The sequence below is a fragment of the Falco punctatus genome (assembly GCF_963210335.1).
Source record: "Falco punctatus genome assembly, chromosome: 3".
NCBI lineage: Eukaryota > Metazoa > Chordata > Aves > Falconiformes > Falconidae > Falco > Falco punctatus.
Window position 1 is genome coordinate 99,721,925 of NC_137582.1, and position 19,168 is coordinate 99,741,092.

General features: G+C 46.4%; 1 protein-coding gene across 2 annotated transcripts in view; it reads right to left on the reverse strand.

Annotated features, from left to right (window-relative positions):
- Positions 1–15,809, reverse strand: part of MBOAT1 (membrane bound glycerophospholipid O-acyltransferase 1) — a 58,255-nt gene extending 42,446 nt beyond the window's left edge. For both annotated transcript variants that reach the window (XM_080381403.1, XM_080381402.1), the window contains exon 1: positions 15,449–15,809. In XM_080381403.1, the coding sequence (XP_080237529.1) occupies positions 15,449–15,736 (288 nt within the window). In that variant the 5' untranslated portion in view covers positions 15,737–15,809. The remainder of the gene's footprint in view (positions 1–15,448) is intronic.
- Between the last annotated feature and the right edge of the window lie 3,359 nt (positions 15,810–19,168).

Consider the following 19,168-nt stretch of genomic DNA (forward strand, 5'->3'; position numbering starts at 1 on the left):
CATTACTCCATCACTCTGGCTCTTCTGGCAGGGTCCGCTCAGAAGACCCCCTGATTTAAGCGTATGTAAAGTTAGGAGACAGATGCTGAAGTGAAAATGAATGGAAACAAGGAAAACAAGGAGATTAATATACAACAAAAATACAACAAAGCAGAGACATCAGTGCCTGCAAAGCCTCCTCTGAAGGTCCCTTAGAGCCCTCAGGGACCGTAGTGATGGGACTGTCCTGTGGCAGGACACCACACCACTGCTTCCCCCCTTTCTTTGCCACCTGGAGGGCTCAGGCAACCGGCTGGAGCTCAGATCCTCAACTTTCATAATGGTTAGTGAAATACACCAGTTACCCATCTTCTTCACAAATGAATTTGTGGATAATAGATATTGTTCCCAACTGGTCTTTTCAGATATAATGAGTGCTCCCAAGCCCCAAACAATGATTTTCACACGGCTTTCAGGAGCATTGCCCAGCCCCTGCCCTCCAACGCTGACACTCCAGCCACCACAGCCAGTGGGTCAGTGACAAAAAAAACAGGACCGAGATGGGTTTCATCAGAAGTGACCCAGCTCGCATTCTCCAGCCTCAAGCACTAACTGCTCTGGAGATTTCAGTCCAGTTTATATTTTTATATTCTTCAGTAAATAACATTAAAGTAGCAGCGCTGAGTAGCATCAACACAGACCTGCATTTCTCCCCCAGATTTAAAGTTTTCATTTTTAAAACCTTAGAACACAGCACAGCAAGTCCAGCACCTTTCTTTTCCCTTTGTCTCTGTAACTGACATAAGCACACAGCTGATTTATTCAAAATGCAGAGGAGGAAGACAATATGGATGTGCGTATACCCCACCACCCTGCTGGCATGTTGTTCTGTGGCTTCAGTGTAAATTATATTCTCCAAATCCCGATGGGAGCTGCACGAATGTAGGAATGGCAGGATCCTTATAGCAGCGTTTCGAAAGCCCCAATTCAGAAACATGCTTAACTTTCAGGCCAGATAAAAACCTTGCGCCTGCACATATTCCCCAATTTAAAAATAAAACAGTAGGCTTAAAGTGCAATCCTTCACTAGAATGGGAACTGGCACATCTAAAATAACCTGCCCCATTATTGCTGTTGCAATGCCTGTGCAATTCTATTTTCAGTTCCTTTTCTATAGAAGAATTTGCCAGTGGTCTCTAAAAACACGCAACAATACAAACAGAGCAGTTTTGTTCACATTACCCCAGTGATATCCCAATAAGTGCACACAACAAAAAGAAACAAACATCAGGAAGGGGGGAAAAAAGTGCCAACTTCACAAGTCATTCTAAACCAAAAGAAGTTGGGCTTTTTTTTTTCCCCACTGTAGAAACTGTCAGCAAGGCGTTAAATTTAGGCATATTATGTTTGGAATTAAGTGGCCTGATCAAAGACTAAACCTTTCAGACATCGCAATGCTATTATGTAAGAATTTATTAGGAATTATATATGTCCTCCTTACACATCAAAAATCTGGAACATCCTGTATTTCAGTGCTCAGTCATGCTCACAGTACCTTAAAACAAGGCCACTGCAAAAAATAGCATATTAGGGCATGCTTTAAACATTTATGCAAGGACTTTGCTAGAGGAAGGGGCAGAATTTATCTGTCCTAACACTGATGTCAATACCTGAGCTAGTCCACCTAAATTTCTTTTATTGTCAATGGAGAAAAAAGGCAGCTCTAGGCTGGAATTCGTCTAATCCTAAAACTGGTACCTCTACTATAAAAGTAATCTAGATGAGTAAATTTAGGTGTAGGAACGTACACTGCAGACTTGCAAAGACAAAGAGTAGCCATACTACATGCATTAAATAAAAATAAATCTCTGGGCTGTGAAAGTGGACTTGCACTTAGTTGTACAAAATGAAATTTTCAGAAGTGACCTGGTGCTCACAGTCTCACAGTTCCTGGTGCTCCGCTTTTTGGGTTACCACTTCAAGGCACTGTAAAATGGGATCATGTTCCAGAAGCTGGTGTTCTGCAATAAATTAAGCCCATGAAACAGAGCTGGAGGGGGAAAAAACCAAGGTGCCAATCAGAAGGTACTTCAGGAAAAAAATGACAGGTATATCTACTGCCAGATACATGTGGAAGTGTTTCAGGGTACCAACACTCCTACACGATGGGTGTAGTTGAACCCAACTGGTTTCCTGCACCCAGGTGCTGCAAACCTCAGCTCTTCCTGTCCTCCTCCTTGTGTAAGCAGTTTTGCATCTCCAGAACACCCAGTAAAAGAAAACCTTTGTGAACAACAAAGAAAATGCCTTCAGTAGAGCTCAGAAGCATCACTTCAAGGCACGTCAACATGAAGAGGTGAAGAACTATGCTCTTCTGCCCACGCTCCAACCTAGCAAAACAAGGGGCACAAATCTCAGGGCACCACCATACCCTTTCCAACACTGCAGAGCCACAGAACTTGCTAAAAGCTGTACAGAAAATATTCCCGGCTACCTTTCAACATGGAATTCCCTTGCAGGCAGAAAAGGATACATAAGGATTTGGGGATGCCATCAATAAGGCCCAGGGAAAATCTGCAGTGAATCTGCTCAGATTTTTTTCTTTTTTGGTAGGGTTCATTTTCAGTCAGCTCAACCTGTGCAGATGCAAAACTGAGAGTTTTTTGACAAGAGAAGTTAAAAAAAGCATGGCACAAGGGGAGGGATAGACACAGAACCACTCTTTTTACTACTAAACTTTAGCCAGAGTCATTTATTTGACTGGGAAAACCAGTGTACATTTTGGCAATTATCTTTGCAAACATAACAGTAAGTCACTCCCCTTGTTTCCATAACCCAAGAAAACTTCATATTCTGCAGTTGCTTGCAGAGTCCCCCATTCCCACCGTGACCTTTGATTCTGCTGGCAAGCAAATTTTCTAGATAGCTTTTTCCTTCATTTTGTAGCCTACTTCCAGAAAGCTGTGTATGAGTCTGGTTTTTTTATTATTTTTCAATTCAAGCACAACTGTCTTTGTCCCATGTCTTTGCTATAAGAGTGACCGTGTAGGATCAGCCACCCTCTGTAACTGCCAGCTTCAGATCCTTGCCTTCACAATCGTGAGATTTCAGTCATAAAATACTGCTCTTCACTATTGCACTACAGTTTAAAAGTAAAATTATTCCTCTGTGCTGTTTAGTATAAGATATGTTTATCTAACCTTCATTCATGTGGGCTGCAGACTTATTTTTAACCCCTTCAGAACTGTGGCAGGAAGAGAAGGCACCAATAAAACGAGTACTGCAACAATATCCTGTTGTGGCTGGGTTTTCCTTCCTTTTTTCTGCTTAGAATTTGCAGCATGCTCACTTCATGCTCATTTATTTTGGATCTTGAACCATGCAAGATGACCAGAACGTAGCCCCAGCTGTTTAGTTACGCCTGTGCTACAAGCACCTTACATCTACAGCAAATATCTCTGGAAGCTGAACTTTGGAGCGTGTCTAATTTTAGGCGTTCAACTTCAGACGCTATTGAAAACATCTAACTTGGAGATGACAAGCGCTCAGGACTCAGTGCAAGTCAAACATTTCAACCGTCACTAAACTAATCATCTGGAAATCATTAGTACCTTTCCAAAGAGTCATGCTCTGAATGAATTCCAGGGGTTACCCCCTCTCAAAAAAAAAACCACCAAAAACCAAAACCAAAACCCCACCACAAAACACATTTCCTAGTTTCAAACTTAGCAACCAAATCAAAACAAAAACTAACAGGAAAACACAGCATGAGCAAGTGTCAGCTGGTGAATAAAGAAATGTAAAGTTAACAAAAAATAAAAAGAAGAGATACTTGGATTTTGCTATAAATTCAATTCATTTGCACTGCATTTGAGGAAAAATGATTTAATTTCCTTGCCTCATCAAAAGCATGCTGCCTTCTTTATATATCCCCCCCCCCCCCCCCCCCCCCCGAGTTCCATACTTCTGTTCGCATACAGTACAGCAGAACTTTGGGTTATAACACTGATACTTTCCAAAGATAACTGCCATATCAGGAGGAAAAATACCCACCCACGTTTGTATTACCACAGTATTACATTTTTCCCCAGGTGTATTCTTGCCATGCTTATGAGTCAGCAACAGCAGAAATTTAACTTGCTTTCCTTTACAAAGGACAGTAATCATTAGGCAACAGGAATAAGTCTCATTTTTTCCTCTTCAACAGGTTGGAAAAAAAAAGAAAAAATGCTCTCACATTTTAGAATTATTACAGTGATGGCCCCGCTACGCAGTGACAGGCAACTTATTGTCCAAGAAACAAAGTACAGCAACAAAATTCCAGAAACTCCAAGTGAGCTCTTCTCAAAACACCCTACGAACTTGAGCATAGCCAGGGAAAAGAAATTAAACAGTCCTTTAAGTTGCATAAATAATTATAACTTCCCTTTCAAACATGCCCTTTACACACAAAGCCTAAGAAAACATGCTTTAAAAGAACCAGGGCATTGCACGATGTGCATAGCTGGCTTGCAAAATTTATTTCCATCTCTCTGTCACAAGGTTTTATACCACTAATATGTGGCTATCTCAGCAGCACTTTGAGAAAGCATTTCAGGTTTGATTTTTAGCAAACTTAAGATATCTCCAAACACACATGGAGTTTTTCCCACTGTTACTGTAGCCCTAAAGTGCAGAGTGCAGCAGTTTTTCACTTTCCCTGATGCTGGAAGGCACCCGAGCCATGAGCAGCATGGACCCGACACAGGACGGGGAGAGGAGGCTCAGAAGGGGATGCCCAGGGACCTGGGTCCCCAGTGACCGCTCAAAGCCTCTCCAGGGCGCAAGTCAGTAGTTCCACCTGCCAGCAAATAAATGAGGCCACCACCTCTTAGGCAGAAATAGTCCAAGCAATTGTAAAGACCTGATCCTAGGCAGGGGAGACAGAGGCACACGTGCCATCTAGGGTCTTCCAGACCGGTCTGGTACGCTGCCCTCATTGACTTAGCTCAAAAACTGAAGCGTCAGCGAAAACGGAAAAAGATGCGGCAGATAGGGAATCAATTCTCTCCTAATAATCATTTAAACCCTGACTCAACTCTATCCAGGCCAAAAAAACAGGAAGCCTAACTGAGATGCTTAGGCAACTGAGGTAATGGTGCATGTAGAATGTATGATTGATAAACAGTTAGATAACAGGCTACTAATCAGGATGTTGGAACCCTATCAAAGGATGAAGGCAGACAACGCCAGACACCTGCAAAGAGAATGTGCAGATCACAAAGCCCCCAAATATAGCACTAAATATATGCTAAGGAAATGCTCACCCTATGGACAACAAAAAGAGCCCCAACAGTTAAAGATCAGAACAGACAAGGAAGAGGATAACCAAGAGGGAAACACATCACAGAGCATCGAAGGGACCGGTTACTTTCTGTATAACCTAACAGAAAGGCTGCTGTAGCTTGGGCTCCTTGAAAGCGGGCTGCTGGAGAAGGGACATCTTTTGGGTGTTGGCGTAGCCTCCCTGCAGAGATCTGCTGCTTCCTGCTCCATCACCACGTGAAGAAGGAACTCAAGGAATAAATCCAGAGTCAAGCCCTGGGAAGGGATGACGACTCTAGCAGCAGACCCACTCACCTGTAACGGGAGCAGCCACTCTGCCTGGGACTGCCGGCGGTGACTCAGGATCCCAAAAGCATCAGTGGCACCTGAAGCAGAGCTGCCAGAAACCAGTGCCTGTGGAGGGGACAGGCCCTGAAAGGAGCCAACAAAACAGCACATACTTCCCAAATCTTTTAAGCTATTAAGTATCTTCATCTAGATACTCATGTTTTTCATTTAAACATCCAAGTCCACACTGGCTCTGGCCAAGAGCTTGGCTTCAGCAGCCTCCTGTTGAAATGGGTTTCACAGTCCATTCTGGACTGCAGGAAAAAGACCTTCATTTTAATCACTACTGAATCTGCAGCCTTCCAACGTTACCACATTTTTCCTCTTCATGTGGAGAAACACTGGGAGACAGAAGGGAAGAAGTCCTAGATCTATTTCATTTATGCTGCTCATGGATACTTCCACCATGATCCCTCTTAACGGTCACTTCCTAAAGCAAATGACCTGGCTCTTTCACTTTGGTTTTGCACGTTTAAGAGAAGTCTACCCTGTACTTTTTTCCCTTTTACCTTGTGCATATTTTCATTCTGGGTTCATGGCAAAGAACAGCTACAGTCACCTTTTGACTGACAAGAGCAACTACAATGGGAGAGAAACATCATTATGTCACCCATTTCCCACTGCCCCGGACCATTCTTTGTTCTAACCCTCATTGTATTTATTGGTTAGCATCAGCAGAACTTCTCTGTAACTTTCTTTTTCCAAACAGCTGAGCCCATTTTCCCCTCTGCAATGCTATGTTTGCAAATGGGAACCAGTGCCCTAGCAGAGAAGCAGCAATAAAGGTAACACAAAATTAAAGTTATTCTCTGAATAAAAATAAAAATAAAATAAGTAAAAAAGCAAATGCTTCCTCTTTGAAGAGTCTGTCATATTTCACAATGTACCACAGCAACATGCCTACACTTTCAACATACTCGCATAAAATAGACGAAACCCACCCAGACACTGAGTGCACTGTTATTGTTGCTGTGGCAACTACAGACCACAATTTTTTGCCTCCAGAGAATTAGCATGAACACAAACATACACTCAAAGGCATAAACAGCTGTGGGTGCTAACAGTGCCTACAACTCACTGAGGATGTGTAACGCTGCCATCAAAAACTGGATTTAATTCAAAAAGTCCTGTAACTTCCCAGCCGCTCTCTCCAAACCATTTGTCTCCACTTGTTTTTCACCTTCAATACAGCATAGTTGGCAAAACATCCCGAGAAACCCTGCTGCAGGAGAAGTATTAACGTAAGACCACTTAAACTCCACTCGCAAGTGAACAAAGTCATGCTAAAACTCTTTCTCAAGCAGATAAATCAGTGATCTATCAGCTGGAATTTGCTGGTATAAATACTTGCTGCAAACCGTAGGAGTCAGTGATTCGAACCTGCCCTCTGGGTGCGCGCACATGAGATAAACAAAGTCAATACCGTGCTACTCCTTAACACTCCCCTACACTGATAACAGGGAAAAAACCTACTTTCACCAGTTTGTAATGTCATTTAGCTAGGTGTAAGAGTTAATAATTAATTTCTACTCAGCGGTCCTTTAAAAAAAAAAAAAGTTCAAAATAAAACCCAATACACAAGCGTGAAACAAACATTGAAGTTATTCAAGAAATGCTGGGAGCAGGGGGGGGGGTGGGGGGGTGGGGGGGGGCCCTCAAACATCCCGGCTTTTTGCCTTGTCATTTTGTTCTCCCCATTCCTGCCCTATCTGCATCCCAGTGCCAAACGGCACTTGAACAAGAAACCACAAACGAAGAAAACGCTCGAGCCCAATTAAAGCTTTTGTCACGAGACCAGGGCTTGGAGGAGCAGCACACGCTCACCCTGTGCGTGACAGCCAACAGCTGAACGTTCTGTCTTGGCCTGAAGTTGTTATTTAGTTGTTTAGCATTCTGCACACAATCCAAAAGGCTGATCAAAAGGAGTATTTTCTTGCCTCCTTTCCCCCTCCCAGCTGCCCCCAGCCTGATGCCCACGCGGAGCTTGAACATCACAGAATATAATCTCATGCTGATCGATACTTTTGACGGTCACTATTCCTTAGGATTGCCAGATTTTTGTTGGGGACTTACCAAGCAGATACACACACTCAGGACCACCTGCCCTTTGCATAAGTCATCTAGCAGGTAGCTCACCCGCTTTCGGACAGCATCCCACCCACCACACTACCAGAACAGGGTCAGCAAGACTGCTTCTGTTCTTTAAATCAAGTGCCATGTCCTTTGTGGCATTATAGTAAAAGGCTAATGATTTCTTTCCAGGACAAAAGCTTTACAAAATCTGGGTACTCAGAAAATACCAAAATTAAAGTTGGGTTTGGCAACCTAGGTACTATCTCTCTACAAATGTGTTTTAAGAGTTCCTGAAAAGCTAATTTTTTATTTGGCTTTTCACTGCCCAAAAAGTGGATTAGAAAGTCAGGCAAAGAGGCTTCGTTCATTTGCCGCATAAGGACACAGGCAAAACTCCCACTATCCAGCCACCTGGTCACCCAGGAACACCAGGTAAATGTTCAGATTCCTAAAATCCCACCTGGACAAAGCATCCAGAAAGAGGGAAACCAAGAACTAAGAATTGTTCTGGTATTTACGATTTGTTTTGTCTAAGACCAGATAGCATGGCAACAGTCATGCCATAGATTGATTGACTAACTTTTTAAATAGTTTTCAAAGTGACTACCATTTTCTGTAAAAAAAAAAAAATAACAAAATATCCAAGCTGGTAAAGCTGTCTAGTTAATATTTTGAATTTTGGTTTAAAAATTAGTTTTCATTCTGGTATTTTACTGAAACTTAGAGGAATGGGTGAGAACAAACTGTTTGGAAATTTGTAAATATTTCAATTTATTTTATTCAGAAATAAGTTTACAAGGTTTTTGCTTACATTAGTGAGACTTCTGGCTTTTTTTTTAAAACCTGAAATTTCCTGATCATGAGAGAAGCCCAAAACACAGCAGAAAACTTATTTCCCACCCAACTCCATTAAAGATGCAACATACTGTAAGTAGCCACCTCAAAACAAAAAGTTCTAAAAAAATCATTTATGTCAGAAACTATTGCTCCTGCTTCTGTTTTTGCTGTGGTGCTCACCTACGATTTTGCAAAAGCTGTTTAAAATGCCTTAATCCAAGGGGAAAAATAAAGGACAGGTGAAAACGAACATTTCCTATCGAGACTGTAAGAAGGGGGGATGACGAATCCCACGTTGCTAGGGGGAAGGACCCCCCAGAGGGGGTCCCCTGGGCTGTTTTGCTCCAGATGCCGTTCTCCAGGTGCCTCTCAGCTGGGCAGAGGCAGGACAGGCTGACCCAGCAGAAGGAGCTGGATTCCGCAGTGGCAGAAGTGACCGAACAAGCCCGACCGGTGCCACAGGCTGAAGAAACCACCAAAGGAAGGTCACAGATTGCCGCTATGCCTGTCCTAGCAGGAGTGGGGCTGAGGAGCAACACAACAGTGACTCTTGTCCGGGGGGTCCCACCCCAGCGGAGCTGAGCTCTGGTGCTGTGGGCTGTGCACCCTTTAGCAGCTGCAGCCCTGCAGGCTCCTGGGCGCATCCTTCAGCTTCACATTCTCAGGAAGCGACCCCGTGTACACCCCCTGGGGCTCCTCACATACAACATATGCTAGGTGGGGACAGTCAAGAGATTTGCTCCCAAAGGGCACTCCTGATCTAAGCTACACGTTAACATATACGCTATTAGTAAAGGATGGTAGAAATGCATGCATCGGGCTGTACTTTTAAGAGTGAGCTGGAGTTACTGGAAGCTCTCCTTAAGTACCCGAGCATCCCGGAGATGAGGTTTGGTACCCTCAGGGTTCCCTGTAACTACCAGCTCACATACAGAGGGCTTTCCTCACCCCAAAGAGAAACATGGTCCACCGCCATCCGACTTCTCACTTGGTTTTGGACAAGTACAACAGGTTGGATTTACCTCCGTGCGGATGCCAGCAGCCTCCCCTGCCCAGGGATTACCAGCACCACTTGCAGTTTGGCAAGTCCAGCTCGAGCGCTGCCCATTCTTGTGAACTTTAACAGGAGCCATGGAGCAGCCAGGGCATTAAACGCGGTGCCAGGCTGGCCAACGCACAGCAAATCCCAAGCACCAGGGGCTCCCCCGAAAGCACAGAGCCAGCTCTGTGATCGCTGCCTACACCACTAGGCTGGAACCCAAGAGTCTTCATCACTACTTCATATTGTTTTAAAATAGCTGCAGAGCACCACTAAATCAGTGCTGGTGTGATTAATGTGCAGAGAAGGCTTCAGGAAACTTTATGCAGCACTTTAACGTTTATTTTTCCAGGTCTTGTTTAATATAAATGAAAAGGAAAGTGCTTAAAAGGGGGAAAATTGCAAGCGCCTGATTCCAGTTGCACTTTTGTCCCTTGCCAAATGAAAAACTTAATAGGACAGACTTTGTTTTCAAGGCACGAGGGATGTGGAAATATTTACACCCACAGTATCAAGGCATCAGCCACGAGGTCCAAGACTGCAGCACCAAACTGAGCGAGAACACGTTGGAAAAGGCATATTTCCAAGGCAGAGGAAAATGTGTATTATTGCAATTGTTAGTAAGAGCTTGACCTGAACAGAAAGCAAAGCTTTGGCGACAGCTTTAATGTTTGTAAAGTACTATACCTCTGTCTCAGGACTGTCTCAGGAATATATGGAATCCTGGGCACTGCACAAGCGGGTGCAGCAAGTTAAATCCACAAGAAAGTGGATTTGCACCAAATGCACAGAAAAGCCTCACAGCCCACGAGCACCATGACCTGCCCTGCTTGCAGGCACTTGTTTAACTGGAGACCCAGAACAGGGTCAGCAAGACTGCTTCTGTTCTTTAAATCAAGTGCCATGTCCTTTGTGGCATTATAGTAAAAGGCTAATGATTTCTTTCCAGGACAAAAGCTTTACAAAATCTGGGTACTCAGAAAATACCAAAATTAAAGTTGGGTTTGGCAACCTAGGTACTATCTCTCTACAAATGTGTTTTAAGATGTTGATTTCAAATTCATTTCTGCTTACTGTTTCTCAAATAACTAAAAGTTCAATAGATTTATTTTTTTGCAGTCGAGGGTGTCGGGCAGGGGGGTATTACATCTGAACAAGGACTGCTGCAATTCAAAATGAAAACATATTCGAGTTTTCAATTGCAAAACAACTGGCATTAGGGAATTGAAATGTAGCATAGTTCACACCAGGCACGGGCAGTTGTTGCTGCTGCCTTGGAGTAGCCTTTTGCCAGTGAAAATCAGATACTAACCTCACTTCTGTCTCCAGCAAACCTCCACCTTCAGTTATCCCACTTCAGTGTGTGTCACACTGCCTTCTTTCCTCAGCATCACAGCTTCTGATGTCCCTCCTGACACCCACTAAAGGGACCGCAAAGTTCCCAGCCTAAGTCTGGTGAGTTCCTGAAAAGCTAATTTTTTCTTTGGCTTTTCACTGCCCAAAAAGTGGATTAGAAAGTCAGGCAAAGAGGCTTGGGACTAACACATCTGCTGACTAGCCAAACCAGAAGTAAAACTGAAGTCAGAGAGCAAAATAGCTGAAAAATGTGAAATTTAACAGAACAATCCCTGATTTGGGAATCAGAATTCATGCTGATTTGTGTAAATGGAAAAAACATACACATACTTTTTTCTTTTTTCTCCTTTTTAAACCATTCATCAGCATGCTTTGGGCAGAGAGCTATTCAAACTCAAGGAATGGTGAGAAGACATTTCTAATACTTCAACTATCCCAGGATTCAGAGGCATGTCCCACAGTCACCCCCGCCCCCAGCTAGTGTTTTATTTAAACTGCTACCAAAGTGTAAATATGCAGACCAGCTCCAATGAAAGGATTAAAACGAAAAATAAGGTGTACAGCCAGCAGCCAAAGCATCCAAAATTAATTTTAAATACACATAATTTTTTTCCCCCTTTGGGGAAACACAGCTGCCCTCATCAGTGAAAACACTGAAGTTAAAAGGCTTCTGATAAAGACATGGGAAGATGCTCACACGTTTTTTTTGAGAGAGTCTCCTTGAACACAGAACATATTTCCCTTATACCATCAAATTTGGTATTGTCTGACATGGGTCAGGGTAAGGCCTGTTAAAATGTAAAGTTTGTTGTAGGGCCCTTGGCTATTTGCATTTGGGTTGCTGCTTATAAGGCAACAGGTAACCTGGGATATCAAGGGTACTGCAAAATAACCCTGAGAAGTGAAACCCCTTAATTGTATGCCTTAACCCTTTGAACCTGAATCACTTCTAGAGATGCCTAGAGCTTAGAAAGGCAGGGTAAAACTAGGTATGGGTAAACAATGCCATTAAACTTGCTTCTAATATACCTTTAAATAGTATACTTATTTCTTCACTGTATTTGTATACACATGTACTCTGTTTACAGAAATGACACTATTAAAAGTTTAATATTTAACTTCCCATATCTCACTGATTTATGGTAGCGGACAATGTCCCAAAATTGGTGATTTAGGGCACAGCTGACAAAAAAGTACACACTTTGCCAAAAGTTAGCATATAAGCGTACTGGAGAGATGACGTTCCAAAATCAGATTTGGGGCATACGCTATAAGGAGGGGGGAAAACCAAAAAACCCACAACAAAACCCCAAACCCAAACCTCTTTTCCAAATGCTGCTGAAGGTATGTCATTGACCTAGCCAGATATTTTTAGAACGCAAGTCAGCTAAATTTCAAAGTCTGCTTTCCTGGGATAGGGGGATGAATTAAACACAGTCTTTTCATCCTCTTTCAAGCTCATTAATCTTGTTACTGAATATAGCACTGCTTAAAAAATAATATTCCAATGTTAAATTCAAAGATAAATCATCCTTTAAAGAGACATGCAAATGCACACTGAGACATCAGGACTATTTGAGCATCTAAAGCAGAAAGACATCGCCACGCTCCTACGCAGTACACGGTCTGCTAAATAAACCGTGGATAGCCTGGCCAGTACACAGCGCAGCCAGGAACGGCACCCTCTAATTCTGCACTGGTTTTAACTTAAGTTGTAATTTTTTAAAATGAAGAAAACAACCAGTGTGAAAACCAGCATTTCCACATTCATCCCCGCTTCCCATAGCGAGTGACACAATCGCTGCTTATTAGATGACAAAACATTTCCCCACCTCCCATCACTACAGCATCTCTGCCCCCACTATGGAAGGGCAATGATTACGACTTTCATTTTTCAGACCTTCAGCTCAACTGTTTTTTCCGGTCTTTTCTCGCAGACTGCACTCTCCCTCAGAGCACAGACCTCAAGGAAAAGCATCTCTAGAAAAGGAGGAGCAAGTCCTCCACGCACTTAGCATAGAGGCGCACACACACACAGCTTTCCCATACCACAGCGACCTGGAGGGTGTAAACTCCGCCTGAGCGCCTTTGCCTCGGGCTCGCTGGGCACTTCTCAGCATTTTCAAAGGCTCGGGGCAGCCACATGGACCAGAGGGAGATGCAGGCTGTCACCGTCCAACAGGCTGAGCACACTGACAGGCAGGAGAAACCAGAGCTCAGCTCCCCTGCGCAGCCCAGCCACCGGGTGGAGGGCAGAGAGCCGGTCAGCATCGCAGTAAGGGACTTGTCTAAAAGCAGTCCCTGCTCCATGTGCGGTCGTATCTAGCAAAACGGCCTTCCACATGCCGAGCTTTCTTCTGAAAGCGAGTGAACTCTTCCCCCTCAGCAAAAGCCCTCTCTCATTCTAACGAGGAAGGTAACCAGCCCACCTGCCCTCTCTCAGTCTAATGAGGAAGGTAACCAACCCACCTGGCCGCAGAGCCCTGTGAAAGTAGATTTATTTTGTTCCCAAGGGCATCAGCACTGCAGGTCAGACCTGAAAATCAAGTCACCTGAGGGGACAGTGGTGGCATGACACTTCCACGGAGCAGTCTGGTTATTGCCTACTTGAGGGCAGTAGAAATCCCTGATGCTTGGCATGGTCCTGCACATCATAGTGGGGCAAAAGGGGTGGGGGGAGACATTGCAAAATGGTTGATAGCATCATCTCACAGGGATGATTAAGCATGATTGGGGGCAGGGGTAATTTTCAGGTGAAGCAAGCACACTTCAGCACAGCCCTGCTGCAGCTTGGTGATGAACCCCAGCAAGGGGGGCTCCTCCCAGCCCACTGCTGCTCCACGCTGCTGGAGGCAGAGGGGGACTCTCCGGGATGCCACTGGGTACCCACCCACCCCAGCCACACTGCTGACCCCACAGCAGGAGCCCCCTGCCCATTGCAGTGGGCTCATATGCAAACCAGCAGGAACACGGGTGCCCACCAGCAGCACCCACAAGACCAAGGCCCTGCGACAAGCGCAGCACGTAACCAGATGCAGTGAAGCATCCTCAGGTCCGGAAGAGAGCAGGGAGAATTTTCTCCACAGACAACATTGCCTTTGTATTGCTTTGGCTGAATGGAAGGACAAGTTTTTTAAACACACTACTCCTGTGCCCCCTCCTAAATTAACAGCTTATAGTTAACGACAGGCCTTTATTGTCTGACTGTTTCAGCGTTGAGCAAAAGACCTTTTTGCATCAAATCCTGTTTTCTGTTAAAAAGGGAAAAATTGGCACGGTTAGAGGTAGGGGTTTAATCGATACAATGATGCATTTCTTACTCAACTTTTAAAACAAACAGTAGTAAAACCTGACACATAGCACCAGCCACTCTGCAAACAGAATCAAGCAAGTAAATCTCAGGCTTCTGTTGGTTTGTACCAGCACGTCTCTGCTGCCCTGGTTTCTTCCAGCCCAGCTCAAGCTCCTGGTAGTTTGGTGGAAACTTTTCCTGGCCAGTATGAACTCCCAGACCTAACTTCCCAACTTCCTTGTCACTGAGCGAACTCAGGGACGGCGGCAGGTGCACGCAGGCTGGAGAGGCAATAAAAGGTGGCGGGGGGTGGGGGGGAGCAGTGGTTTCTGCTAGGCCATGGGTCAGCTGAACCACGAGCCTACGGGCAACGCCAGAGCCCAAAATACGCTGTAAGGCATCACATACAAACGTGCCCGCCCATAGGGCCGCTTTCTTGTACGTGTGCCTGCGCATCCCGCGTGTTCCATGCCTGCCGCTCGCCATGCCATGGGGCACTCGGAGGCTGAAGGAGCTTCTGCTCTTCGAAGCTACAGGTCTGTAGCTACAAAAGCAGTGCCTGGACTTTGTGATGTCTGACCAGACACCCTGCACCCAGGGGTACATCCCCAGTTAAGCAGAGCCGGGCAAGGACCCGAACTATTTAGGCAGTTCCAGCTCCGAACACGGTCAGCTCAGCACCGCAGCTGGCAGCATCCAGCGGCGCTGGGATGCAGGAGCACCAAAGGGCGATGGCACGGTGGGGGCAATGGCACAGCCTGGGGGATGGCATGGCGGGGCCAAATGGCATGGCGGGGGGGTGGCACTGTGGGGCGATGGTACGACCTGGGGGATGGCACAGTCAGGGCAAATGGCATGGTGGGGGGGTGGTACGGCAGGGGCAATTGACACGGTCGGGGCAAATAGCATGGCGGGGGGATGGCACGGCAGGGGCAATGGCACGGCCTGGGGGATGGCATGGTCGGAGCAAATGGCACGGCGGGGGGATGGCACGGCTCCGGCTGGAAGGGCAGCCGGCCGGTGCGGCTCAGCCCCGGCCCCTCGTGGGGGACGGCGTCTCCGCGCTGCCCCGGGGCCCTCCGGCCGATGCAAGGCGTGACAGCGGCGGGCTACGCGTCCCTGCCAGCGAAGCGCCTCGCCTCGGGAGCCCCTCGCCTGGGGGGACACACGCAGGACCCCCCCTCCAACCCCACCCCCCCCGGCCCGCCTCGCAGCCTCACCTGGTCCAGCGGGATGCCCAGCAGCCCGCTCAGCGGGTGCAGCAAGGTGGAGCCGGTGGTGCGGTGCGGGGCGCCGGGCGGCTCGGCCATGCTGCATCCCCCCGACCCCTTCCCGGCCCGCACCCCCCCGCCCCGCACTGCCCCGCTCCGCGCTGCCCCGATGCGTCCCCGCTCCGCTCCGCGCACGCCGGCCGCCGCCCCGCCGAACCGACCGCCGGGCCGCAGGGGGGCGCTCGGCGGGGCGGGCCGCCGCCAACGGCCGGGGGCGGGGTGGGAGGGCCTCGCCATCCCGGGGCGGGCGCGGGGGGGGCTCACCCGCCGCTTCCCCCAGCCCGGCGAGGGGCAGCCCGCCCGCGGGGGTGCTCTGTGAGACTGCTCGGCTGGGGCTACAATTGGACAGGCAGCCGGTCCGTCCCGCGGGGGGGGATCCCCCGCCCTGCGGCCCGGTGTTCGGTACGGGAGGTGTAACCCCCCCGCGCGGCCCCTCCCGTGGTCCCCCCGCCCCGGCGGCGACGCGCGGGGCCGTGAGGGGAGCGGCGGGGCACGGCCCGTTGGCCCCGGTACCGGGTTCGGCCGGGCCCCGGCGGTCGGAGCGAGTCCCCCTGCCCCAGCTCCTGGCTGCACTAGCTCGGGCACCTGCCAGGGCCCCGGTGCCCGTTCGCGACTGTCCCAAGCAGCGGAGAGCTGGAGTTTCGCAACCGAAACAGTTTTGAGAAGGTTCTCTTCCTTTTTTTGATATTTTTTTTTTCAGTCATTGCTCTTAGAAGTCCTGATGTATTTAGCGGAGGATTTCCAAGCTTTTAGCCTGTGGTTCCCATTACTGGAAGCTAAGATGTGTGTGCGATTTGGGGAAATAGTGATTTTTTACTTGATTGGGGTTAAAAAAGGAGTAGGAATCTGAAGTCATATGTTTATCATTTAAGTGAAATATGGCCGTTAAAAAAGTACTTCTGCCAGGATGGTCTTACCTTGCCCTGCACCGTGTAGGCTGTGCTGCAGGGAGGGCTCGGGCAGCCTGGCAGAGCTTGCTGTCCAGCTCATGGCAAGCCTGGAACCCGAAATACCCCAGAGGTTCTCTGCAGGCTCCGTTTCAGGCTCTTTACTAGTCCCATCGTTTTCTCTTCTTCAAATAACCGCCAGCTGCGACAGCTGAAACTGTAGTAGTAGGTTGGAACGGCAGCGTGGTGTGCTCAGTGTCCCGCTTGTGCTGTGCAAGCAGGTGCTGTTCTGGAAGACTCAGGCAGAAATTGTTCGGTGCAGAAGGTGTTTTACAGCAACAACATTTCTCTAACAGTATTGTTTTAGTGATGACAGTTTGAATGTATATACGTATATATACACACACATATTTTAAGTAGGGAAAAGTAAGCAGTTTGGAAGGGCTGGGTAGCCATGCATAGGAATTCCTAACGTTTTCCATTCAAGTCTCTCTTTCCAGTTGTTTAAAATTTGCCGGCCTGAAGCTATCTGGATGGAACTTTCCATGGGCTGTATCTGCCGCAAGCAGGCTGCTTGTTGGGCTTCAGCTAAAACTGTTGACCTTCTTTTGGGAACAGAATCAAGGTGATTTATTGCACACTACAGATAGTCTCAAAGCTTTTTCACTGTGGAAATCTTGTACCTCTGGGATGGTGACTTCAAGTTTAGACATGGTAGTTTTCCTGGATTCAAAGAAATGTCTTTCATTGTCTTTGTGAAACTACCCAAGAGTGACCAATGGCCAGAATTCTGGGGGAAAAGCCACACATAATCCATGTGGAGACTCAAGGGGCTGGTATATAACACCTCTGAAGACCACAAGCATTCTTCAGCCCTTCACATTTCCTCCATGTGACTGGACTCCCATCTATTTCTGCCACTGCAGGAGCAGGGTGGGATATCACATGGCTCCAGGCATGGGATCTGAGAAGAGTGTGCCACTCTCGCTGTAGTAGGTACTCAACCATCTGGGCTTTGTGCTGTGGTTGAAACAGCTGCTCCAGAAAACAGCTGGAAGTAGAAAAGGGCTGATGGGGAAAGTCAGGAGGAAGGTGGCGATTCTGAAGTGGGTTAACACAAGAAGGCCAGCAAAGGAAACTAGAGCAAAGCTGGCTATAGATATAAAGGAACAGAAGCAAAGGAAGCTATGGTTAGGAGGATGGAATTGGTGTGGGAAGTGTATCAGCAAGAATGGGGTGAGACAGAGGTTTGAGAAGAAAGACAAGATAGTATTAAGATGACAGCACTGGGGAGAGAGACAGGAGAAGCTGAGAGGGGCAACAAGGAAGGAAAGAAAACTAGAATTATTATTAGAAAAATTATTACTGTTGAAAAATACTATTCCTGAATTTCTGTGCTTCTTTTCTTGTTTAGCTGGTAGCTTTGAAACACATCAGCAAAATACTGTCAGCTCTACAGCTTATAGTCACGGGAGGCTGGTACAGTCCCAAAAGGAGGAGAAGGTAGATTCCTCCTCCAAACTTGAGCTGTCAGCAGGAGAGTTTGGTTTGATGTCTCCTCAAAATGCAGTCTTTGGTGCACCTCCTTCTGTGGGAGCTTCACAGGCTTGGTTACATGGTAGTACAGATGTACAGTGCCAGCAGTGCAGTGCAACATACAGAGTCTGTGCCCCGCTATAAGAGACACTTGAACTGGCACTGCATGGAGCCCAGGGCCATTCGACAGGGCTAAATCCAACAGAGACCATGCTCCTGGACCCAAACTGGCTCAGCAAAGGTACATTCGTGATACGCTGTACTTAGACTAGAAAGCTCTCTTACACCCTGCTGTGCCTGAGTGGACCCATCTTGAGTATCTTTGCGCCACTGCTGTATTTGATTCGTAAACTAATTTGCACATGGATGTTGTATGTCACCGTCTGTTGCCCCTTCTCCGCTGACAGGACCACCTACAAGGTGTAAAAGTAGCCATATCCTGTCAGACCAAAAGATTATTCAGATTTCTTGTCTCTGACAGTGACAATTGTGGATGCTTAGACAAGGCATACAAGAAACGTGGCAAATACAGAGCAATCTGTTTACTTTGTACTCTCCCAGCTTCTAGCTCTCAGGACTTCCGAAGATGGAAATTTCATCTGGAATATCATGTTTAGTAGCCATTGATGGGCATGTGTTACATGTCTAATATTTTTTTCCAATTTGCTTATATTTTTGACCTCCACAGTGTCCTGTGGGTTCCGCTATTTAATGATGTGCTGTATAAAAAGTACTTCCTTCGGTTTGTTTTAAAGCAGCTGCCTTGTAATTTCATTGGTTGCTGGCTTGTTCTTGTGCTGTGAGAAATGAGCAAGTAATCATTGCTTAATCGCCTCTCTCATGCTATTCATAACTTTATATACCCTGAGCTATCTCTTGGCCTCACTGAGGAGTCTAGTTAATCTCTCATTATATGGAAGTTGTTGGTGTCCTTGTTATTCCTTCTCACCCTTTTCTGGTTTTGAAAGGGAGAGACTATAGATTTTTGTGGTAACTTAATGTTTCATTCTATATTCCTCTATCAAGAGTTCCTACAATCAACCCCAGTGACTTCATAATCTACTTTTTCAAAGGTAATAGATAATTTACAGCCTAACATATATGTATAATCAAAAGTTGCTTTTTCCTATTCACATTTATCAATATTAAATGCTAACAGTCTTTAAATTGTCCCAATACAATGTTGTGAAATCTGCTGCAACTCTATAACAAAGCTTTGATTATCCTGAATTATTTCCTATCCTTG